Here is a 24,126-nt window from a genome sequence, read left to right on the forward strand (position 1 = left end):
ATGTTTTTGATTCCAGCCTCCACTATAAAGCTTCTTACATTAACATACTGTAATATGTTTGCTATGCTTATTTCAGATATATCAACATTTACATGAACTGTTAGCAGATATGACAATCAATACAAAATTAATTTTAAAAATTGTGCAATATGAAGCTGATAAGAAAATGTAACTTTGAAAAAGGAAAAAAAATAGCATTTCTGATCAAAGCGTGGTTCTAAAAAATGTTATTCCGGAAATTTAAATATTGTAAACTTTGTATTGTACTTCATTCATATCACATTTAAGAGATAAACTAATGGCAGTTTTAGTGTTTTCCTGAAGTGGATAAAAAAACAAAAATAGAATTTAAATTACACCTACCGAGCAGTAAATTTGGTTTCATTTTCATCTGATGGTGTTCATTTTCAAACAATTACTTTAAAAATAAAATTTCAATTTTTCAAACCCACATATTCAGATTCGGTGTCAGTGTCTCATCCTGACAACACTGAGGGCAACACAAGACTCAATTCTGCATGGAATGACAGTCTTTTACAGGGCATAGAAACACACATAAACAGTACCAGTCCCAGTGACCATATACTGGATAGGTTTGGTTTCATAATGTAAGGATAAATGAAGTGCAAAAATCTTTCTAGCTATTACCAAACTGCTAAACATTTGGAGGAAGCATATTTTTAAGAGTAGTACTGTAATGTTTCGTGTACAATCCTGAATTCTCATCTGAAGTAGATTTTTTTAATGAGTATTCTTTGATGACTTCATAGTAAAAGTTTATAACTCATAACATGGGCAAACTGCTACTAGACTGAAATTAATGAGTATATGTTTAGTCTTTTCATTTGTGCCCCTTATAAGCTCTACTGTAATGCTAATCAGTTTTTTATGATTTCTTGAACAAAGTTGCTTACAATACAACTGTCTAGCGTTGATTAATGTATATAAAAAGCAGTGTGTAGAGAAATGTTAAGAAATGATCCTTATGTATTAGAAACATATTATTATTTGTTTAATAACTAACACTGATGCAGTGCTGCTTTTGTGCTGCAGGAAAAACTGCTTGTGAGCTGCAGAAAGCTCAAATGGTGATTATGCCCAATGTCATTGACATGATGAGTCGTGAGCACACAATCAGCTGCTCAGCTCCCCAGTGTCTCTCTGGTGTGAGGTGCCGCGTCTACAGGGGAGCTGAATCAGAGCCGTTCAGATCAGGGAGCTCAGACAGCAACAGATGTGACTTCACTGCAAGAGGAGAAGAGCTGCTGGGAGATGTGGATCTAAAGAGTGAAGGCTATCTGCATTTCAGTTGTGATTCTGAAAATATTATCAGCAGTGAAACCTCAGGGAGAAGTGACAACCTGAAAATAATAGTGAAGGAGCATGGTAGGTAGTAACTTTCCTTTTACTTTGACTTAGCTGAACTTTTTAATTCTATTACATTATCTGTACATCATCTATAAACATTTTCCACACAAATATTTAAACAGGCAAAAGGGAGTGGTGAAAGAAAACAAAACAAAACAAAACAATGTTACATTACTTGTATGACAAGTAGAGCAGATTACCTGCTTGCCTTCATTTCTGCACATTCATCTCCCCTAAAATCCGCCTACTTGTGGACAATTGATGAGCTACTGTCTGGTCTTTCCTTGTTTCATATTCTTTCTAGAACATCCCTTAACTCAGCTGGAGAATTTTTTGATTTCTAATACTTTAAGATTGAAACTTTACCTTGCAGATGTCTGACTGTTATGATGCTGTCTTACCCCTCTCTTTAAGCAGGAAGATGATCGTGTACACCAAAGACTTCCTTTGTCCTTTAACACACAAACTCTTGTTTTATGTTTCCTGCCAGACCCCAGTCCACTGATGGAGCCCTCATTATTTCTTCTCAGATCAAGATCTTAATTTCAATTGAGAAATACTTGATCATAACTGATGAATCTATTTATATTCCATGTGTCTTTGTGTAAATGTTTGTTTCTTTTACCCAAGAACTAGTGCTAGGTTTTGTATAATAAAATATGTTTTTATCATTGCATTTTTTCATCATAACTAAATGAAACCACCTTGTCTGACACCTTGACCTCAGATTAGAATTAAATTGCTGTAGCTTTGTGTTACTGAATGCCATAAATCTGTCCTCTTTGTTATCTGCTGTAAGCATGTTGACCGGACTTACAGTACAGTACATGACATTCACAGCTTAAGTTACTCATTTTCATAGAAACAAGACAATTACCAATGCCTCAGATTCAGATCAGCTCATTTTTTGCTCTCAAGAATCAGTTATGAAATAAAAATAGTGAGAACAGTGAAGACTTAATACTGCTTGAAGATGATGACATTTGTAATACAATCAGTCATGTCAGTTGTGTGTTCTCCATCTAACTATCCCCTCTCACCAGGACAATGAGGAAAGGAAATTTTTGGAATTGTACTCAGCATTTATATATTATGTTAATCCCTTATTTTGAAAGTAATACTAATTGATTTCTAGGTTATTTTCTTTTTCCATGTATCTTCCTAATACTATTATATTTGACAATGTATTACTTTTTCTAGTGAAAGCTGAAATCAACATAGTGACCACAGAGGATCAGAAGAATCATTTTGTTACAATTAAATGTGTAGGAGACCAGCCAGGAAAAGGACTTTGTCATTTTTATAAGAATGACACTCTTTTCAGATCAGAGGCATACCACACAGATCTAAGAGCCTGTGTGATTATGGTGTTTAAGTATCTGCTTTTGGATCAAAGATCAGTAAGGAATGTAACTCAAGTAAACGTAAGCTGTGAAATTGAAGTCATAAGAAAAAATGACAAGTGGAAATCACGCCGTAGTAGGAAAGTGACAATGAAAGTAAATGGTGAGTACACAACACATGTCATAACTGTTACTTATATCCTGCCTGGCTGCTATCATTTGAATTAGATGGTTTAACTCTTAATTTAATTTATAATGTAAATACTGGCAATACCAGCAAACTACACACAACAACAGCATAATGAGGATCATTGTGAAGGTGTAATTTCAATAAATATCAAACATTTCAATTAAAGTAGAAAGGTGGCTCATAGGAAATATGACTTCAGGGCAATGGAGCTGGACTGAACACTACAAAGATGCAAGTTTAGTCCTCTGACTGACTCACTGCATGAGTGGACAGGATGTTACTTAAGACAGCTGTCTTCCTAATGCATATAATAATGTTGGGATTATTCTACTTAGAGAGAATTTACTTCCTAATCGTGTTCTCTGCTTGAGGTCTGAACAGTTTGGTCTTTTTCTAGAGGACTGAATAATGTCATCCCTGAGTTCATGTGAGCATTTTCCTGGGTGTTCCAATTTCTTTTCACAAACATATTAATAGTTATTTTTGGTTACAGAATGAGGTTGTGCATAATTCTATACTATAACAGATTGGTGTTCTTCATAACAAGGAGAGAGAGATATATAATATTATAAGAGAAAAGCAAAGATTTCTACATTGATCTGATATTTTGTTTACAGTTCATTTTTGATTCCTGTATAATTCTTTACTGTTCTACAACTCTAACTGAAAAAAGTAAGCATTAATTGGGAAATAAAGTGATATGTATATTAGCTGCCATAGATGTGCAGAATGTGAATGATAAAAATGCAAATTGAAAGCTTGACATTTACCCATTTCTTATTCATTTTAATTATTTCAGGTAATCTAGGCAAACCAGCATTGAGTGCAACGTCTAACATAACTGGAAAAGAGGCAGCATTAACACTGACATGTGAAGTGCCTCAAACATTCCCTGAAGCTCACTGCCATTTCTACAGAGATGATGATTCATATCCATTCAAGTCAAAGAGTTCAGAAGATAACAAGTGTGAGCTGTCTGTGGATAGACGTGAACTGCTAGGAGGTCGAGCTACAGGGATGGAGACTGAGGTTCAACTGAGGTGTGACTACACTCTGAATATGAGCCCAGAGATTCATTCACAGTACAGCAAGTACAGGAGTGTAAGAGTGCTGGGTGAGTTAAACCATATCAAATCTACTATGAATGTAATGGTAAGCAAGACTGTTTAAAGTTGTTTAATTATCCCTTTTCTTCATACTTTATAGTTTTTACCTTTGCATTCAAATATTATTGCTTAGCTGTATTCTCTGTTTATTTGGTATACATTATATTATGAGATGCCTTTTAGAACACAAATCATTCTTAACAGTATATGCACTCTATACTGAAATGCATTCACTCTATCGTGAAATGGTTACACCATATATTCAAATCCATCCACTTTAACTGAAAAATATACATTCAATAATGAAATACATACATTGAAACACATTCATTCTATGGCGAAATTCTTATACTTTGTGCTGAAATACATATGTTTTGTAGTGAAATGTATTCACTGTATACTGAAACACATGTTCCACAGTGTTCCATTGTGATATGCATACACAGTACAGTAAAATGAGTACACAGTATAACGAAACACATATGTTCTATAGTAAAATGCAAAAACTATATGCTAAAACTCATTGTATAGTAAAATGCATACAGTGTGTACTGAAACACGTTGCATAGTGAAATGCATATCTCCCGTGGTGACAAATAAAGTTAAATAAACAACAGAAGGAAGTTGATCGAGTGACATAGCGTGTCGGAGAAACTTGAAAGCTCAAGTTCACAAAGCCGCACAGTGCCCGAAATAAAAAAGTTGTCAGATGTCAAAGTCGCCGTGAAAAGGCAAGTTGTAGCCCACCATCTGAGTGTCGTATGAAAGCTTATTAGGGTACAGAGAAAAAAAAAGGCACGCAGTGGGGGAAAAGCATGAAATGTCAACTTCAATCTTGAAATTTCCACTTTAATCACGTGGTTTATTTTGTCATTAAAGTAGAACATCATAAACTTCATCTTAAAATTATTTAATTAACTAGTTTCTCAAATCACATCGTAAGTAAAGTAGCATGTTAAATGCTTTATTTTGTATGTGTTCTTCTATGCGCTCTATGTGTGTGAATCACTACTTGCTTCTTAAACCGGCTTTCTCTTCCTCCGACAGGACACAGAATCCATTACATTCGTGATATTACAGCTCACTGAATAAATAAAATACTAGATGTATATGTGATATCATTTTCATGATGATAGGAGTTAAAGCACGTTATTAAACATGTGAACATGGTGGCGCAGTGATTGTGTGCGACCTTTGATGAAATAATTTATTGCAGCAGTACTCAGGGGCGGCTCTAGGCTGGTGGTGACCCAGGGCAGAGAAAGAATCGGTGGCTCCTTCGCCCGCCAATGTCAATATGGTATCTTATGCACGGCGGATGGCCACGTTTGTAGCGGTCCCGCCTCTTGCTCATGACACAAGCGTTTAACTTTTGCCAAAATTTGCAGCTGCATTTTTAGCTGTGTCGTTATTTTGTCTTTCTGTTTTATATTCAATATATATTGGCATGGCGGGCCTGTGCCTATGGCCGGCCCTGCAGTACTGTCTCTTTCAAATGTACTAACCTCTAATTCCTGTCCATCCTTTTCTTTCTCCAATTACTGTAACTGATCGCCGTCACAATCAGCTCTGTAATGGACGTTAAGCCATCTGTAAGCTTAGAACGGCAATACTTCAAAACTTTTAAGGAACATTGAAATATCTTCTTAGTCCCAGTGAAACATACAGTGCAAGGCAGGAATAATCCGTGAGCGGAGCGCCAGATCCTTGCTAGCGTAGCAACACTGTGTCCTTTAATTATTAACAATATTGATTATTTGAATGAACTTAAAGTTTTATCTGTATAATATAATAAACATATTTTGCTGCATTTTCTCTTAAAAATGATATTGTCATCATATGTAAATACGTGCTTTATAAAGAGGCTCAGGTTCTGCAATATTATAACTGTATCGCAAGTTTACAGTGAGGTGATTGTACTCATAAGTACAGACAGTTCTACAAGGAGCAGTTGATGGACTGATTGAGTGTGTATAGAGCTCTTGGGATGAAACTCTTTTCTAAACCGTGATGTCTGTACAGGAAAGGTTTGAAGTGTTTGCTGTGTAAGAAGCAGTTCAAATGGGAAGCATGGCTGAGGCAGCGTGTGCATGATGCTGTATACTGATAATTCTCTTTCCGATCAGCTTCATTGAGAGTAATATGGAAAAAGATGATCCGCTGTGGCAACCCCTAATGGGAGCAGCTGAAAGAAGAAGAAGGTGCAGTGAGAGTAACAACGCTAAAGCAGCTGTTGTATTTAGAATAGTTTGAGCATTCCGTGGACCATTATATTGTTACTGGTTAATTACAATCAGATGCATTAAACTAATAAACGATATGTGGTTAATTTCAGTGTATTTATAAAGCCACATCAGGAAAAGAAAAGATAACCACACAGGAACAGTAGGACTGCTTATACTGCTTAAACATATATAAAAAATAAGAACAAACACAGCAAACAGGTTTGGAAGCCAACCCATATATTTGGCCTTATGTATAAATTCCATATTAAAATTTTGCCTATGCTTGAAAGGCAAAAAACGGTGATTTATTAAACTATACTTAGGCCACATACCACATTAAGTTCCTTTCTAAACCTCATATCACCTTAAAAGCACATGTTTCCATGTATGGCTTAAAAAATGCCCATTTTGAATATTCATGATGTAATCACCATATAAATTTGGCCATGTTCCTGAGTGACGTATTTGCTTCCAAACCTTGGGAGAATACAAAAAGCAAAACTACACTGAATGTTAACTTGAGGTAATACAAACATTTGAATTTAAGGAGTGACTTGGCCCGACCTACACGCACTCACAAACAGAGACAAAAACAAAGCAAACTGGTTATAAAACAACAATTAATGAATGTAATGAAAACAAATACAATAAATGAAAACAACAATACCACCCCTGTTCCTCTTATGGCGTTATTACATTAAATACATTAAGCACAAACAAAACACACACAGCAAAGTTCATGTAAAACGGCAACAAATGAAATGATAAAGATAGATAGTCCAGAGATTTGCACGTTGAATGGGAATGTAAAGACAGTCCTACCGGTAGTTCCCAAAATGGTGAAGACAGGTGGACGGGTTCAGGAGCGCTCCTTTCCTTGCAGGATGGCTGTGAATCCACTTAAAGTCCTCATGTATACAGGCAGATGGCAGACACTCCAGACCCTAACAAAACGATTAAATACGGGTAACCCAACAGATGACAAACAGAGAGGAACTTGGAACACAAATTACAAAAAACACCTCTCTACTTTTGGTCACCGGCCCCTTTTTAAAAGCCGTGCTGACCTCCTTTGACCCCAACAGCCTCTGCACCCTCGACAGAAGACCAATCAGAGCCACTGCACGGACTGCTGGGAGATGCAATTTTAACTTCTAGTAGCACAATCTTCCACGGTTAACATTAGACACTACAAACGAGATCTTCATATACCATTTGTATTAAAACGTTTACAGTTTCCCGTTACACTAGCTTTTGCTATGACAATTAACAAATCACAGGGAAAAACATTCGAAAAAGTCGGTTTATTTATTAGAGAGAAAGAAACGATATTCACTCAGGGCAGTTATACTGTACGTTGCATTGTCACAATGTAAGTCCAAACACAGAATCAAAATTCAATGTGAAATTGGTGAAAAGTTAGTTAAAAAAATGTTTTTACTGAAGTTTTACAGTAAAAGTGCAAGTTTAAAAAGTAATTGCATGTTAATTTCAAAGCCAAATAGAATGAAATTGTATAATGCAACGAATACCTCTAACACAATATGAAACATAATTTTCTTTCAATTTATTACATTTTACTATTTTTTACTATGGTAAATTCAGTTTCTAAGCTGTCATAGGTAAAAGACAGTAATATCCAAAAGTCAATCAGTTTACTCAGCAAAACAGTCAATGTCTTGTCTGAATTTTGAAGACATAAATAAAGCAAGACATACACAAAGTAAACTTAAAGAGGCCGGCAAAAGAAAAGGAAGTGCCACTTTAAGACGTACAGTACATGATGACAAGAAATTTTTAAATTGTTAAAGTTAATTTTAGGTTATTTCAACTTACTGATATTTTATACAGCATTTTCCTCTTTTACATGCTTGACATTTTTCATTTTTTTCAACATAGCTGTAAAGGCTGCAGGATTCTTGTACAGTTACAGAGTGTGTGACATGATAGCCATTCATGATGTAAGTAAGTGTTACAGAACAACTGACTGAATGAATATTTGGTAGCATACCTGTGCTCAAGTCTAATGGTCCAGATAACAGTATCAACAGTAAATCTGCTCTCAAGCTGGGATGAAGTCTTTGTTCATCAGCTCTCTTTGTCAACCCATGGTTTATGATACAGTCATCTAACAAGTTCCAAATTTCATGAGAGTTGTGTTCTTCCTTGTGTGTTCCTGCCCCAGCTCTTCCTGCCCTTTTCACTTGATTGTTGCCCCCAGCTCCTTACATTCCTGCAATTTAATACAATTATAATTATTTAACTGATTCTGGGTTGATTTTTTTTTATTACATGTCGATAACATAAACAAGAAACTGCTGAATAACATGCAATTTTGACATAGTTATTTTTAATAATTACAAGAATTTTATTTATCTTCAAGTAATATAATAGCATAAAGTGGGTAACACCATTATATAAATGAATTAAATAAAATGGAAAAAGAATTCAAGTTAATGTGACATATGAATATTAATATTTTTTAGATGTTCCAAAACCACAGATTTTTTTCAACGAAGGAAATACAACTTCAGTTCTCTGTTTAGCCTCTCCAAATGTCACTGAAGTGCTTTTCAACTTGCATCAGGAGGGGAGAGAAGAAAGGCTTCAGAGTAAAAAAGCTGGAAAGAATCAGAACTTTGTTACCTTTGAAACTGAAAGGCATGATGGCAAGAAGTCCCATGGATACTGGTGTCAGTATGAGTATAAGGGAATAAAATCACCCAGAAGTGATCTGATCCTCACAGTTGGAGAAGGTAAGTGTGGTTTAACATTGATAGTAATAATTTAAAAATGTTTACTTTCTCTTTTCATTGAAGTGTATTACTTATTTTGATCATCAATGGTTTTATTATAATATCATTTCCATTCAAAACATAAATACGACATACTTTATATACATTATATATTCCATCCATCCTGTCATCCAACTGTCATTACTCCTAATGCTACCATTTTCTTTATGAGATATAAGTTTCCATGACAGATCCAAATACCATTTTTGTGTTTAACCCAAACTCCACTCCCAGACCTACCTCCAGTAGAGATCCTGGTATCCCTGTTTAGGGCAAAGTTCCAACACATTTATAAAGAAGAATTCCAAAAGACTTGTTAAACTTCCAATATTGGAGCTCCAATCTTTTCTGAATCTGGTCCTAAAATGAGCATCAGCTTCTTTCGAGGTTCTGCTTTATATGTCAAGGGAGCTGGATGTGATAGGGCATGTAGCATTAGGTATCTTCCTCCACTAATAAGAAAGAAAGAGAATAACACCCTTGGTTTTGCCCCTATTTTCCTCTACACCATAGCTTGTGAAACACTATTCGCAGTCATGTGTGTAACATTATCAATATTGTCCTGCTAAAGAACGTGTTATCCTGAAATGTAAAAGGTAACTCACATCTTATTACATATATTACTAGTTCTTTATATTACATGACTATCCTATACTTATACTTTTCATATAAAACATGGAATTTATTTTTTATTCCTAATGTTTTGCCCAAAAAAACATAAACTATTTGTTTACATGCTTTTTGAGGCATTCCAGTAATATTTTGCCAGATTTCCTAATATTTGGAATACAATAAAAATGTCTCTCTATTATAAAAGAAAATCTTGAAATTAGACTATTGCCAAGAGATGTTTTCAAGTCCCGTGAGATGAGACAATTGCCAAGGGATTTTTTTAAGTCCCGTCCTCCTCCCAACCATTTTAACACCACGCTCATAGTCCTTTCACCTCTCATTTGTGTCAATGCTTTTGTCAGACAAGTTCCTGCACTCTCAGCTATTATAAATCTTTACATTTTCCTCACTTTAAGATCCCAATAAAAGAAGACTTATTATGTCCAAATCTTTTTGAAGAATTTTATCCCGAAGAGTTACCAACAGAAGAAATGAGTACACGGGCAATCCTAGCACAGAGAAATGATGAAGTCAAACAAATTAATGTGAAAATTGTCAATCAGTTACACGGCAATGACATGTAAAATTTTAACAGGTGACAAGAAAGGTTATGTAGTACATCTTGTAGTGGTCTGGTGCCAGTTAGATTCACACTGTCAAGAACACGGTGATTTATTTAGATTTATAGTGGAGATTCTAAGGACACTCCCAGCCTTGGCCCAACCCACACGCACTCACAAAGAGAGACAAAAACAAAGCAAACTGGTTATCAAACAACAATTAGTGAATGTAATGAAAAAAAATAAAATAAATGAAAACAACAATACCACCCCTGTTCCCCTTTTGGCGTTATTACATTAAATACACAAAGCACAAACAAAACACACACAGCAAAGTCCATGAAAAACACCAATGGATGAAATGAAATGATAAAGATAGATAGTTCAGAGATTTGCACGTTGAATGGGAATTTAAAGACAGTCCTACTGGTAGTTCCTGACATGGTGAAGACGGGTGGATGGGTTCAGGAACACTTGCAGGATGGCCATGAATCCACTTACAGTCCTCATGTACACAGGCAGATGGCAGACAATCCAGACCCCAACAACGAAACAATCCTGGACAAAACGATTAAGTACAGGTAACCCAAAAGAAGGCAGACAGACAGGAACTTGGAACACAAATTACAAAAAACACCTCTCTACTTTTGGTCACCGGCCCCCTTTTAAAAGCTGTACTGACCTCCTTTGACCCCAACAGCGCCTGCACCCTCGACAGAAGGCCAATCAGAGCCACTGCAGGGACTACTGGGAGATGCAATTTTAACTTTTAGTAGCACTGCTACAATCTTCCACGGATAACATTACACACCAAAGGAGATCTTCATATGCCATTTGTATTAAAACGTTTACAGTTTCCCGTTACAATAGCTTTTGCAATGACAATTAACAAATCACAGGGAAAAACATTCGAAAAAGTCAGTTTATTTATTAGAGAGAAAGAAACGATATTCACTCAGGGCAGTTGTACTGTATGTTGCATTGTCACAATGTAAGTCCAAACACACAATAAAAATTCAATGTGAAATTGACGAAAAGTTAGTTCAAAAAAATGTTTTAACTGAAGTGTTACAGTAAAAGTGCAAGTTTAAAAAGTATTTGCGTGTTCATTTCAAAGCCAAACAGAATGAAATTGTATAATAAAACAAATACCTCTAATGCAATATGAAACATAATTTTCTTTCAATTTATTACATTTTACTATTTTTTACTATGGTAAATTCAGTTTCTAAGCTGTCATAGGTAAAAGACAGTAATATCCAAAAGTCAATCAGTTTACTCAGCAAAACAGTCAATGTCTTGTCTGAATTTTGAAGACATAAATAAAGCAAGACATACACAAAGTAAACTTAAAGAGGCCGGCAAAAGAAAAGGAAGTGCCACTTTAAGACGTACAGTACATGATGACAAGAAATTTTTAAATTGTGAAAGTTAATTTTAGGTTATTTCAACTTAAAGATATTTTATACAGCATTTTCCTCTTTTACATGCTTGAAATATAATCCTGTTGGCAAACGGATCCTGATTTCAGGTTTAGACCTAGACATAATCAATCATTCATCTTAATGAAAGATCTGGTGCAAAACATTGCAGCTGGTTCAGGCTATCTATTTGTGAGACCTGGAAAAAGAAGATCGCGATGAGCTCCACTGATATTCAAAGTGTTTGGCAGATCACCAAAGCATGTATGTGCCAGTTTCCCTTGCCAGGTCATTTTGTCTGAGTTGTGTTTTAAGGAGGAGATTGTGAAGCAATCAACCATCAAATGAAAAAGCTGATTGTTGGCAACTGCTTGGGGCGCTCATTCTCAAAGCTAAAATCCATTATGAAGTTAATCTAGGTAGCAGTATGCTTATGTACCAGCAGAAGACACTATCACAGCAGGAAGCCATTGAAGACTCCTTAGGTCATAATATAAGTCCTTTTGCAGGGTTTCAGGTTTCCCAGAACATTAGAGGGCATTGTATTTAGCCTCAGAGGAGTACTGTGGAGGATAACTAATCTGGCCCTCACCAGTGCACTTCTGTAGTGAAGGTAATTTGCAGGAATCTCTTACCCATATAACACCAGATACTGATGACATCAACCGGAATTCCGGAAGTGCTTATGGCAGTGTATACAGAAGGTGCTTGGAGCACAATACAAAAGGATCTGACTTCCTTGGGAGGCAGTTGGTGACATGGGCACAGCTAGACAGAGGGAGTAAGGAGAACCAAAGTAGTGAAAGACAAGTTGGGAAAATATGTAACGCAGGGGATAGTATTGTTTTGCTAGGCCCTGAGGGCAGAAGTGTTTATTTACCAAAGAAGAGGGATTCAAAATTTTGAATAGAGATTAGCACCAGCTAGGATCTATACATGAAAAGAGTCAAGATTGAGATTTGAAGACAAACGCCACTCATCAGCAGACCTGAATGGTCAAAAAGAAGCATAGAGTATCAAATGTGTTTCCATATGTATAAGTGCTGACCCATTATAGGCAAGCATTAAGGATTTGAACTTACTATGTGCTTCTAGCTTATGCAGTTATCTGGAGTGACATGTTCCTGCCTTGTCTGGTTGAATACCGGACATGTCTGTGCATTTTGAATCATCTGCAGTAGCGTTGTGACACAGGATGGTATTTCTGCCAGCAAGACAAAAGACATGACAAGACCAAAGCCAGGACCAGGAATTGTACTGGATACTCTGTCAGATGCAGTCTGATCTTGTGGATGTTGTATAGGGTGAATTTGTATAAGACCAAGAGACTGCTGCAAAATTGTCAATGAAGGAAAGCTGTTCTTCAATCACTACATCAATGTTTTGCACTGACTTGGTGAGTGTTAGTGATAATAAGCCAAGCAGAACAGAGATTGGGTGCTGAATAGATGGACAAGTAGGGGCAACAAGAAGGTCTGTCATTGTCAGGTTGAGCTGGAGATGTTATTCCTTCATCCAGGTTGCAGCATCATTGAGGCATGCAGAGATTCTACTTGCGTGGTCCTCTGGAAGAAAGGCAGGTACAGCTGAATATCATTGCATAGCACTTAAAGAAGAAAATATAAGATAGGGTGATACGGCCTAATGAGGATGTATATAGAGAGAAGAGGAGAGGGTCCTGCACCAATCCATGGGGCATAACTGTGCTTCTCTGGTGCATACTTGACATCCTTGCCTGGACACATGGTAGGATCCGGCTAAGACGTAGGACTCAAACAACCATTGGGCAGCTGCAATAATGCCAAAGTCAGAGATGGTGGCAAGGAGGATCTGATGGTTGACACCACTTTTAACATGACTTTTACTGTCTTATCAAAGCAAAACTTTTTTTTTTTTGGTACAAACTAGTTAATTATACTGAATGTTTTACTGTATAGATAAAGTGCATACTCCATTTAACTATTCTTGGTCCCTACTTAAGTATTTTTTTTCCTTGAAATACAATGTTTGCATTTTAGATCCAAGAAATTCTACTCCTTTGGCCACTTTTTAGCTGCTTTTCATATTCTTTATTTTTTTTGTTTTTGATTTATACATAATACTTTTCCTTCCCTTTCTTTTTCCATTAAATAAATGGTGTAACATCTATGTGTTAAATCAGACCAAAATGGCGGCCTTAGGCTTTGAATGAGGTCTAACATTTATGAGTTATGTATGAATTTTTAGAAACTTTCAAAAGTGTTTAGTTTTAAATAGGACTTATATATTTCGGAAATTGAAATATTTTTGGTTTCAGACCAAAAACATTAGATACACCATTCATACAATATACAGTACACAAGATCAGACTATATCTGATCAGAGTTTGGGACACAACATGTATTTCCTTATTTTTGATTTCTTTATACAAGAAATGTTAATGGTACTCTAACAAGACATTAATTGATCTAAAAGTTTTATGTTTCATGTTCTAGGTCATCTTTGTGGAGTTTCATGTAAACTGGAAATCTGTTATTGTAGTTATAAGTAGTTTTTAAATATTACCTGATTTTTTTTATTTTCAGAGTGTATTGATGCTCTCCTTATCAGAGGAACCTTAGCAGGGTTATTTTTCATTATAGTTGCTTCCCTTCATCTATATGCCTATATGAAGTGCAGTAAGTGAATTTCACTTTTATACTTTGAGTCACTTACACCATGTGGCTTATATACGTAAAAGTTACAAATAAGATTGTTTTATAACAATGACTTGTTCTCTTTAAAGTATTATTGGTGTGCATCCAGTTTCTAAAGATTTCTTCCTGCCACTCACTAAATTACATGGTAATTTAGATTAACTGGCAATTCCAAATTGGCCTTGTGTGCACGTGGATGTGTGTGTGTGTGTGTGAGTAAAATGTGTGATGGGTTGTCACCTTGTCTTATTGACAGATATATTACTTGTTATGTTTTGCCGAAACTGCAATTACCAGTTTCAGAATTCACAATTCATTTGTGTTATTTGTTTACTTTGTATGTTTTTTTTTTTTAGGAAAAAATATCAGGCTTTGAAAAAGTAAGTAATTCTATATGGTTTGTAATTTCTTTCCATTATTTTTAAGTCTGCAATATTTTGTGAATAAGAATCAAAAACCTCAAACCTTTCACAGTTTATAATTAAAGCACATTTCTTATTTACATGTAATAAACTTGATTTTGCAGTGTTATAAACTCACATTGCAGTTCAAATTCTGGATGTCACAGCTCTGATGGAAATGGTTTAATGAATCTTGCCATTCTCATAAACATTCTAAGGTTTAAACAAAGCTCATGAGTTTGCATTTAAATTACATTTATAAAAAATGATTCGCATATTTAAAACTTTCATTTTATATTAATTTACAGATTATATATACATGTGTTGTCATTTTGGTATGGCACACTTCACCTGATTGCACCTTTACAAAAATTTATAGTAATGTGGCTGCAATACCTTCTAAATCCACCAAGTGGAGCAGTGAAAGTGTAAAATGGCACGTGGAGCATTTGAGCTTCTAGCAGAAAACATTCAAATTCAAATCCCAGTCAAAGCTCGGGGACAATTTTTTTAAGTTATTGCATTTAAATTGTTCACTGTTTAGATTTTTATTGATTTTAAACTGTTAATGTACTGTAGCTTGTTAACTTTATGAGAGTTTATCAAGCTTCAACCCCCCAGAGAAAACTCAAAGCATATTTTGGTAGAAGAAAATAGAAACACTAGTAATAATATATTTTATTTATTTGTGCCTTCCAAGGCATTCAATAGACCATTACAAGATAAAGCCATAAAATACATACTAGAACTTTAGATGGTGAGCTTCAGTATGGTGGTTAAAGGTTTAAACATTTTTGCTCTGATATAATAAAGTTTAGATTCTGTACTGTAAAATATTGCTGTATACCAGGGTTGTCCAGCTTTGATCCTGGTGGGCCACAGTGGCTGCAGGTTTTCATTCAAACCATATTCTTAATTAGTGAGCTGCTGATTAACATGTTTTGCCTTAGTTTTAACTAATGTGACTCAGACCCCTTAGTTGTTAATGAGCAGCCAAACAATAATGAGACACAAAACAAGCCGCCACATGACCAGCTAACCAGAAAATAAACAAAAGTGAAGGTCTTGGTCATGTTGGTCTGCTCAGGTCACCAAAACATCTTCATGTGGTCTTAGAAATGACAGAAAATCAACAGTTTGCTGTGGCAGAATGAGAGCAGCAACAAGTCATGATATTCAATAACGGCTTTAATTAACAGCAAGAATTGGCTTCTCATTAAGAAACTGGTTGGAGTGAAATTGGCTGGAGTTTGATGTTCTAATTTAGCTGGTCATCTGCTGGCTCGTTTCACATCTCATTTCTGTTTGGCTGCCATTTAATGAAGAAACAAATTGATTCAGAGAACTGAATTCTTAAAAACAGGGCTGTTAAAATCAAGGGAAAATGAGTTAATTTGCAGTGAAAACTGCTCTCTGATTAGGAAAAGGGTTATAAATGAAAACCTACAGCCACTGCGGCACACCAGGACAAGAGCTGGACACCCCTGCTGTATACTGTTTTATCCTTTTCTAAGACTACCTATTCTTTTGTAAAAAAGAAAGTTCTGATTTAATACTACTTAACAGTAATATCACTATGAAATTGTGTATCTCAGCAGCTAAAATATGTCACAAATGGTAATTTTGGAAACACTAACTTATTTTAAACTTGTATTACCCTTATAATGGGAATGGGTCTTACATGAAATATTAAACTTTTTAAAAATATTATTGTCATGTGATTAGACACTGACTTCAGCTTTGCCCCTTTTATCTTATTTTTATTGTGGAGATTCACATTCTTAACTTTTTTTGCTGACAGTTACCGCACCTTGAAACACTTAGTTTGCTGTATTTCTTATATTTTGATGAGAGCCCAAGTGCATGTTTTTAAGTTCATTTTGATTTGCTATCGGTTAGCTTGCTAAAACAAATGGTGCTCTTGGCCGGTAATCTGCACAATGTCAATAAATAAAATTTTTAGTGTTCCACAGTGGACACTAAACTTTTGGAAAATAACCTGAAAATTCTAGTGTGGACAGAAAAAAATTTAAATTTTTTGCTGGATCCATTTAAGCTGCCATTAAAATACATGCCTGGATCATGTCCAGGTAGAGATTATATTGAGGTGATCTCAACATATGCTTAGCACAGAACACGCTCAGCCACTAGCCTGTAGCTAGCATTCAAGCCATCTATTTGTAATGACTCAATGCGAATAAGTGAAAGCAAAGGAATAGGCCACACTGTTATAGAGAAATGTAGTATTTTAATGCTACATCAAAGATGTAGATGACTTGTGAAGCAGAATGGTACCCCAACATCACGCATTCTGCAGCCACCACTTTCTAAGACGTAGTTCACATTATTTGCAGAGCTGTTAGTGCTGCCCATCCTTACAAGACTTACCTGCCTGCTTCCAGCTCCCTACTCCATATGATCCCTTGGTGTTTTATTTTTACTTCATTGTTGTATGAGGATAGAAAACACTTTTGCACTTACAACTGTCTATGCTGACCAACTCCAAATGAGGTGTGAGATCCAGCTACAGTTCGATCACCAGTGCTTTTACTCTTGGTTTTTACTACTTAATCACAAATATGTACAGCAGCTGACTGTGTTTATGTGTTCTGCACTGAATGAATGTTAATAAAGATGCTGTGATGGCAGCAATGGGTGTATACTAAGAGGGATGATGTGTGTGAGTGGGACCTGCTTTGGACTGGCTCCCTACAAAGGAGTGTTTTCTACCTTGCAGAAAGACCCCTTATAAACCTTCTTCTTCTTTTGGCTGCTCCCATTAGAGGTTGCCACAGCAGATCATCTTCTTCCATATCTTTCAGTCCTCTGCATCTTGTTTTGTTACACCCATCACCTGCATGTCCTCTCTCACCACATCCATAAACCTTCGCTTAGGCCTTCCTCTTTTCCTCTTCCCTGGCAGCTCTATCCTTAACATCCTTCTCCCAATATACCCAGCATCTCTCCTCTGCACATGTCCAAACCAGTGCAATCTCACCTCTCTGACTTTGTCTCCCAACCATCCAACTTGAGCTGACCCTCTAATGTACTCATTCCTAATCCTATCCATCCTCGTCACACCCAATACAAATCTTAACATCTTTAACTCTGCCACCTCCAGCTCTGTCTCCTGCTTTCTGGTCAGTGCCACCGTCTCCAACTCATATAACATAGCTGGTCTCACTACTGTCCTGTAGACCTTCCCTTTCACTCTTGCTGATACCCGTCTGTCACAAATTACTTATGACACTCTCCTCTACCCATTCCACCCTGCCTGCATGCTCTTTTTCACCTCTCATCTACAATCCCCATTAAGTGGGTTTGAGAATGTCAAGTTCCTTTAAGACAGTTAGAAGTTTTATGGTTTCAGAAATAAAAATGTTTTTAATTATGAAATTAAATAAATGTAATGCAAATCTTTGCTCCCAAATGACACATTTTGTAATACACTTTGGTAAGTTGGGGTATTTTTCTTAATTATAAAGTATAGACAAAAGCAGAATTCTTATAAAATGAAGCAAAAAGTAAATAAATTTGTATTTGAGTTAGTAAAGAGCTTTAGCTTGTGAAGCCTAAATGTGTGCATAACATTCCGTATTATATATTTTTCTCAAAAACCAAGGTACAATGGCAATTTTAATGTGCAAATTCTTGCTTATATATATTATTTGTTTGATTTAAAACATGTGCTGTATATTAGAAGCATGTCAGTACTCATTGTTTTAAAATGTTCATTTGGGGACTGCCAAAGTATTAAGCCACATTAAATTATGCATTGTTTCTGATCAATGTGTGAAAAAATATAATAAATATTAATATTACTAATAATGTGGCAGTGACTGACTGGCAAAAAACTGCCACATTTAAACAAAGAAATGCAAATACATAACTTGAAAAATAATAAGTGAACATATCAAGATGTAATGTTTAATGCTAATAGCATGCAAAGAACATGTCTATAAATGTAATTCTCCCTTTTGATTGTGCATCCTCTCTTTCATTTGTGCTTTTCTTTTTTGTTTGTTTGCACAATTATTATAATTGTGATACCACATGTTTTTTTTTTGTCATTTTGTTTCTACAGTACGTTTCCTTTTCTCTGATCTTAGCTTGGTAATTTTTTTGTATGTTCAGTCTCTTCCCTGTTTGCCTGAATAGTTCTTTTTTGTTTGGGAAACACCTCATTGCATGTTTTCCAATATATATTGTTTTTGTTTAATTAAAATTCTCTTTGCATTTTTCAGTATTTTTATTTATTTATTTTTCACTAACTTATTTTTTTAATCTTGTTCAAATACAGGGTCACAGTGTACCAGAGACTGTGATGGGAACATCAGGCAATGGCAGAATCCAGCCATGTACTGTGGAGCAGAAATCTTAGGTTTTGGGACAAAAAAAAGAGCTTATCTATACATGTAAAAAGAACTATAGATTTCGGAAAGCAATGTGATATATAATTTGAAATGTGCAAGTTGATTTCATTACCTATGTTAATAAATGGCATGTGACATTTAAATTGTATCTAAAGTAATGGAAAATGTTCAAACAAATTATAAGAATGTCTGGCATGTGGGTTGTTTTAAATAGGCACTGATTGGGCTTTGTGAGCTTAAATCAAAAAACAGAAATATGAGTTTAAAATATAAAAATATGACTTCAGCAACTGTCTTCAGCCAACAACAGTCATAATTTGTGCTGCGTGATAAAACTCTATTACATTTTATATTTATCTGTAGTTCAATGAAACACAACATTTAGAACACAACAAAAAAGAATAATTAAGTCACTAGTCTGTTGAGCTGCCACACAATGTATCCCATATTTATAAACATTTTTGTGGTATCGTTTAAGTTAACAGCCACTGGGAACTGCAACATAAGCCTGCCTTGTAAAATCCAATTGTTTAACACAGGAAGCATCTTTTAGGATAAATATCTTTGCACTTTTTAAAATTATTACATGATATGAGTGATAAAGACAAATATTAATACATATCCATCCATCCATTTTCCAACCCGTGGAATCCGAACACAGGGGTCTGCTGGAGCCAATCCCAGCCAACACAGGGCACAAGGCAGGATCCAATCCCGGGCGGGCGCCAACCAACCGCAGGATACGCACACCCACAGCACACACTAGAGACAATTTAGAATCACCAATCCACCTAACCTGCATGTCTTTGGACTGTGGGAGGAAACCCATGCAAACATGGGGAGAACATGCAAACTCCACGCAGGGAGGACCCGGGAAGCAAACCACCCATATTAATATATATACAATATAAAATATTTTTCACATACAACTATATTAGTATTAATGATATTTGTCCTAAAGAATGTGATATAAGTAAGAATATATAGTTTTGTTTTATACTTATGCTCTACTTGTGTATCTTGCATTCTTCAGAGCTTTAAGATAAAGATTTGTCACAACAGCCACTAAAGTTACCATCCCAATTTTTTGTGTTATTTAGATGATTTGATACTTTACCTCTTTTTGTATTTAACAATGTGGATCAAAGACACAAAAGAAAAAGTAAATGGCCACAATTTTATGACAGAGACACTATGGAAAATGTTCCTGTTTTCCAGACTGATTGCAGTACACTTATGTTGTCATCAGGGCTTTTTCTACAACACACTCTACAGTTACAGTGAACCTGTTCTTATGTGTTTTCCATGTCTCAAGGCATGAGTCCAAAAATTACATTTTTCCATAGCAATTGAAACCAACGAAAACTTAGAAACCCCTTCTTTCATGGTCTTCTGGATTGGTTTCCTCTCCTGTAACTTAATGTTGGGTTTCTTTTGTTCTGTTTCACTGCCTTATTTGGGACCTTATCCTTCAAAATATGTGTCTAAGCTCTGACCCCAGCCAATAAATAAGTCATGCAGTGACAGGGCATGCTTTTTTCTTTCAATTTTTCAGTTGAATTCACTGTTAAATTATCCCCATTTGAGTAAGTGTGGATGTGTGCAAGTGTGACGTCTTATGCCCAGTTTAGTTGGGATGTGAACTGATACTCAGCGCCCCTAATCTGGATAAACTGATTAGATGATCGCTGGTTGGTTGTTGCAGCTAATTACTTTCAGCGGATGAATGCTTCTATCTCTTCTTTTTTTTCAGTCATACATGCTACCATTTACACTCTTCTGTATCCTGCAAAATCCATAACATTTTGGCTTCCAAATATTACATGTGAAGTGTAATTGAGTTTTCCCCAATTTTTTCATAATTAATGTTTTAGTAAGGTTGGATTTTTATGGACTTAAGGAACTTGGGACAATTCCCTTCCATAAAAAAACATATTTCCTTATGGTACTTGCAAGTAGTAAGGAATTTCTTGTCAGTCAGTGAGTGTGTCAATCAGGGATGTGTATTTATATGTAAATATGTGAGTATTTAAAGCAGATGCTCAAACAGATACTGAGGAAGGTGATGCGAACAGACAGACAGGACTAGGAACAGTTTCTCCCTCTGGTTCCCTTCATATTTCTTGAGGTCCCACATGCTTCCATGGACTTCTTGCCCATCAAGTTGTTATATGGGAGACAGCACCGGGGTCTATTGAATCTAATTAAAAATGGCTGGGAAGAGGAGGAAGTCCCCTATTCCTGCAGTATCTTAGACTAGGCTATGTGACAATTACTCGAAAACTGTGGCCCTTGGTGTAGGAACATACGCAGACAATGCAATATAACCAGGGCTTCAGTTTTTGTGAATTCTAGCTGGGGGACCATTTGAAATATGGGAGTGAAAGTGGCTGGTGGATTACCTACTCTCCCAACCAAACTGTCACCATGGAAAGAGTGGCCAGACCCCGGCTCCTCCTTGAGCCCATAGGAAATGCTTTTTGTGGTAATTTCAGGGAAACCCTCACCCTATGGCACAAATGGGAAGTCAGACACCATCACCAGAGTGGTGGATACCAGGTGCATACTATACTAATCTCACGAAACTATAATTACCATAGCTGAGGTTGTGGTCTGCTCATGACCATACCTCCTTCCGAAGGCAAAATAGTCTGAGGTAGAACTGGAAGTCAGAAGAAAGCTGGACCTGGGAGTCATATTGGCAAATCCCTGTAACTGAATCAGGAAAAGAAAAAAAATGCATTTAACAACCCCAGAGCACACTGGCTGTACCGCATCTCATCCTTTGGACTACACGGAGTCTTAGGATCTATCACAAAAAGTCTTTTTTTGGGTTGACAAGGCTAAATACTTATGCTATGTGAGCAAAGACTGAATGAAGTCTCTGCCTTCCAAAATTGCAGGTATTCAGGACTGGTCCTGGTCTCAAACCAAAATTCAGGCACAGGCCTTCTTTGTACTAGTGGGCTACTACCGATCTCAATCAAAAAACATCCCAAACACGGTTGTATGGAGTCTTCTAGCAGAAGCAGCATTTTGTGACCTTAAGATGACCCTAATATCTTCTCCTTTTCTAATTAGCCTCAATTTTACTCTTCCTTTCCTTCTTCAGCCTGGGAGTCAGGTTGTGCCAAATTTGTAACTCAGCCGGAAACTGTTGGACAAAACTTAGCTCCAGTATTACCTTTTGGGATGAGAGTTCATCTTGTTTATGGGCCATGTGCTTCTATAGAGGTTCTGCACTAATAGGGACTCCAGCCCATGGGTGACACACTAGTTCTTGGCTTGCAGACCATTAAATTTGTTATTAAACACCAATAAGTGGCACTCCATACTAATGCCAACACTCTGACATGGGCACACAACCTCTTGGCTAGGTCTGCCTGCCTCTTAGAGGCCAAGCTAAGCAGGTACATGTCACGCATGTGCACCTGGGGACCAGATTCCTGCCTCTGGTGAGATAAACAAATTCAGCCCAGGACGGACAAGAGGAGGTGTTGATGCTAATGGTAACTTCTCTTTCTTCCATAGCATCAAAAGATCACCCCAAAATTATGTCTATATATATGTTCTGAGGAGAATCTGACCCTTCTGGCAGCAAATATATAAAAAGGGGCCGCCCAGTGAATGAGATATCATTCTTTAACCTATCTGATAGGTGGACAGAGCTCCAGCTCTCTAGCAAACTATAATTCTAAGAAGAGGCTATTAATAGCCATATTTATATTTGTTATTAATGTTTTTCATTAATATAAAACTTACAACTATATAAGGATTTTCAATTCTGATGGAAACAAAAAAGTATTTAAATGATGAAATTTTCCATAACCTCAGAAAACATTTTTCATAACCAAGCAGCAAAAAATCACTGCAGCTTCAAATATGGTACTTTAATAGAACCCATTTTTCCTATTTTAACACATAACTTAAAAAGACACTGCAAATATTTTGAGGCTGTAGTAAAGAAAATTATTGACATTTTTTTTCTAATGTCTCGTATTTATTTACATTCAAAACTACATAATTCATACATTTAGTCCATCAACTAATACTTGCATAATATAAAATGTCTCTTAAAAAAAACTCAATTATGTCAATGGTCACAGAATCAGGATTTGTAGCTGGACTCAGGTGACAAGTAGGATCTGTAAAACCTTTTTTGAGTTCTCTTGATGACCATTACTTAATTTATATTAGGTATATATATAAGTTATACTTATCATTTCAGGAAAATGCTGTGATGAAACTTTATTGGCATATAGTAGGTGAGACCTTTGTGACTTTAATAGACATAGTACAGATGACATTCGTAGACATTTAAAAGAAGTAAACATCCTGCACAAACTGCTTCCCCTGTGCTTCATGTAAAGCCACCTACGGTGCTGTCATTATATTAAAAAAATGAGCAATGTGTCACCATTAAATATTAGCAAATACCTTTTTTCATACAAATAGGAAAAAAAATTTAACTTAAACATCAGACACTTTCTTTGGCACAGTACCACACAAGAACACTTCAAACAGTGTGTGAACAAAAGAATATTTGCTATATATTTTGCATGCATGCAGACTGTTTTTTTTGCATTTGAAATATGTTTTATGTGTGCATGCAAACATTTGCAAAATGTGGTTCATGCAGCCATGGTTTGGGTGTATGCATTTTCACTATGTTAGACATGAGTAATGTCTACTACAAAGCAATATCTGATTTAATAAAATTTCAATATACTGTTGATAAAGTAGCATTATATTTATTGTCTCACCTTATTTACTGAAACTACTTTTCCAAGTGAGAATCTTTGTAGCAATAGGCCTAGCAGGTCAGCCACAGACTTCTCTGTCTCCTACAGATTCCAGCTGTTCCTGGGGAATTCCAAGGTACTTGAAGTTAACCAAGAGATATAATCTATCAAGTGTATTCTGGGTATACCACATGGTCTTTGTCCAGTGGAACATGCCCATAGCAGCTCTAGGGTGAGTCTGATGTTCCACAGCCAGGATGGAATCTTTTAATTGAATCATCTATATTTATTTTATATTGTTAAATGTTATTGTTG

General features: G+C 36.0%; 2 protein-coding genes across 5 annotated transcripts in view; both read left to right on the plus strand.

Moving 5' to 3' along the window:
* The window catches only part of LOC120539517, an 85,699-nt gene extending 65,835 nt beyond the window's left edge, over window positions 1–19,864 (plus strand). For both annotated transcript variants that reach the window (XM_039769649.1, XM_039769650.1), the window contains 7 exons: window positions 1,054–1,386; window positions 2,569–2,874; window positions 3,701–4,015; window positions 8,719–8,988; window positions 14,185–14,277; window positions 14,652–14,675; window positions 18,997–19,864. In XM_039769649.1, coding sequence (XP_039625583.1) covers window positions 1,054–1,386; window positions 2,569–2,874; window positions 3,701–4,015; window positions 8,719–8,988; window positions 14,185–14,277; window positions 14,652–14,671 — 1,337 coding nt within the window. In that variant the 3' untranslated portion in view covers window positions 14,672–14,675; window positions 18,997–19,864. The remainder of the gene's footprint in view (window positions 1–1,053; window positions 1,387–2,568; window positions 2,875–3,700; window positions 4,016–8,718; window positions 8,989–14,184; window positions 14,278–14,651; window positions 14,676–18,996) is intronic.
* The window catches only part of LOC120539518, a 580,969-nt gene that overhangs the window by 464,585 nt on the left and 92,258 nt on the right, over window positions 1–24,126 (plus strand). The gene's annotated exons all lie outside the window — the stretch shown is intronic.

This window comes from Polypterus senegalus, chromosome 11 (assembly GCF_016835505.1).
Source record: "Polypterus senegalus isolate Bchr_013 chromosome 11, ASM1683550v1, whole genome shotgun sequence".
NCBI classification, from domain to species: Eukaryota; Metazoa; Chordata; class Cladistia; order Polypteriformes; family Polypteridae; genus Polypterus; species Polypterus senegalus.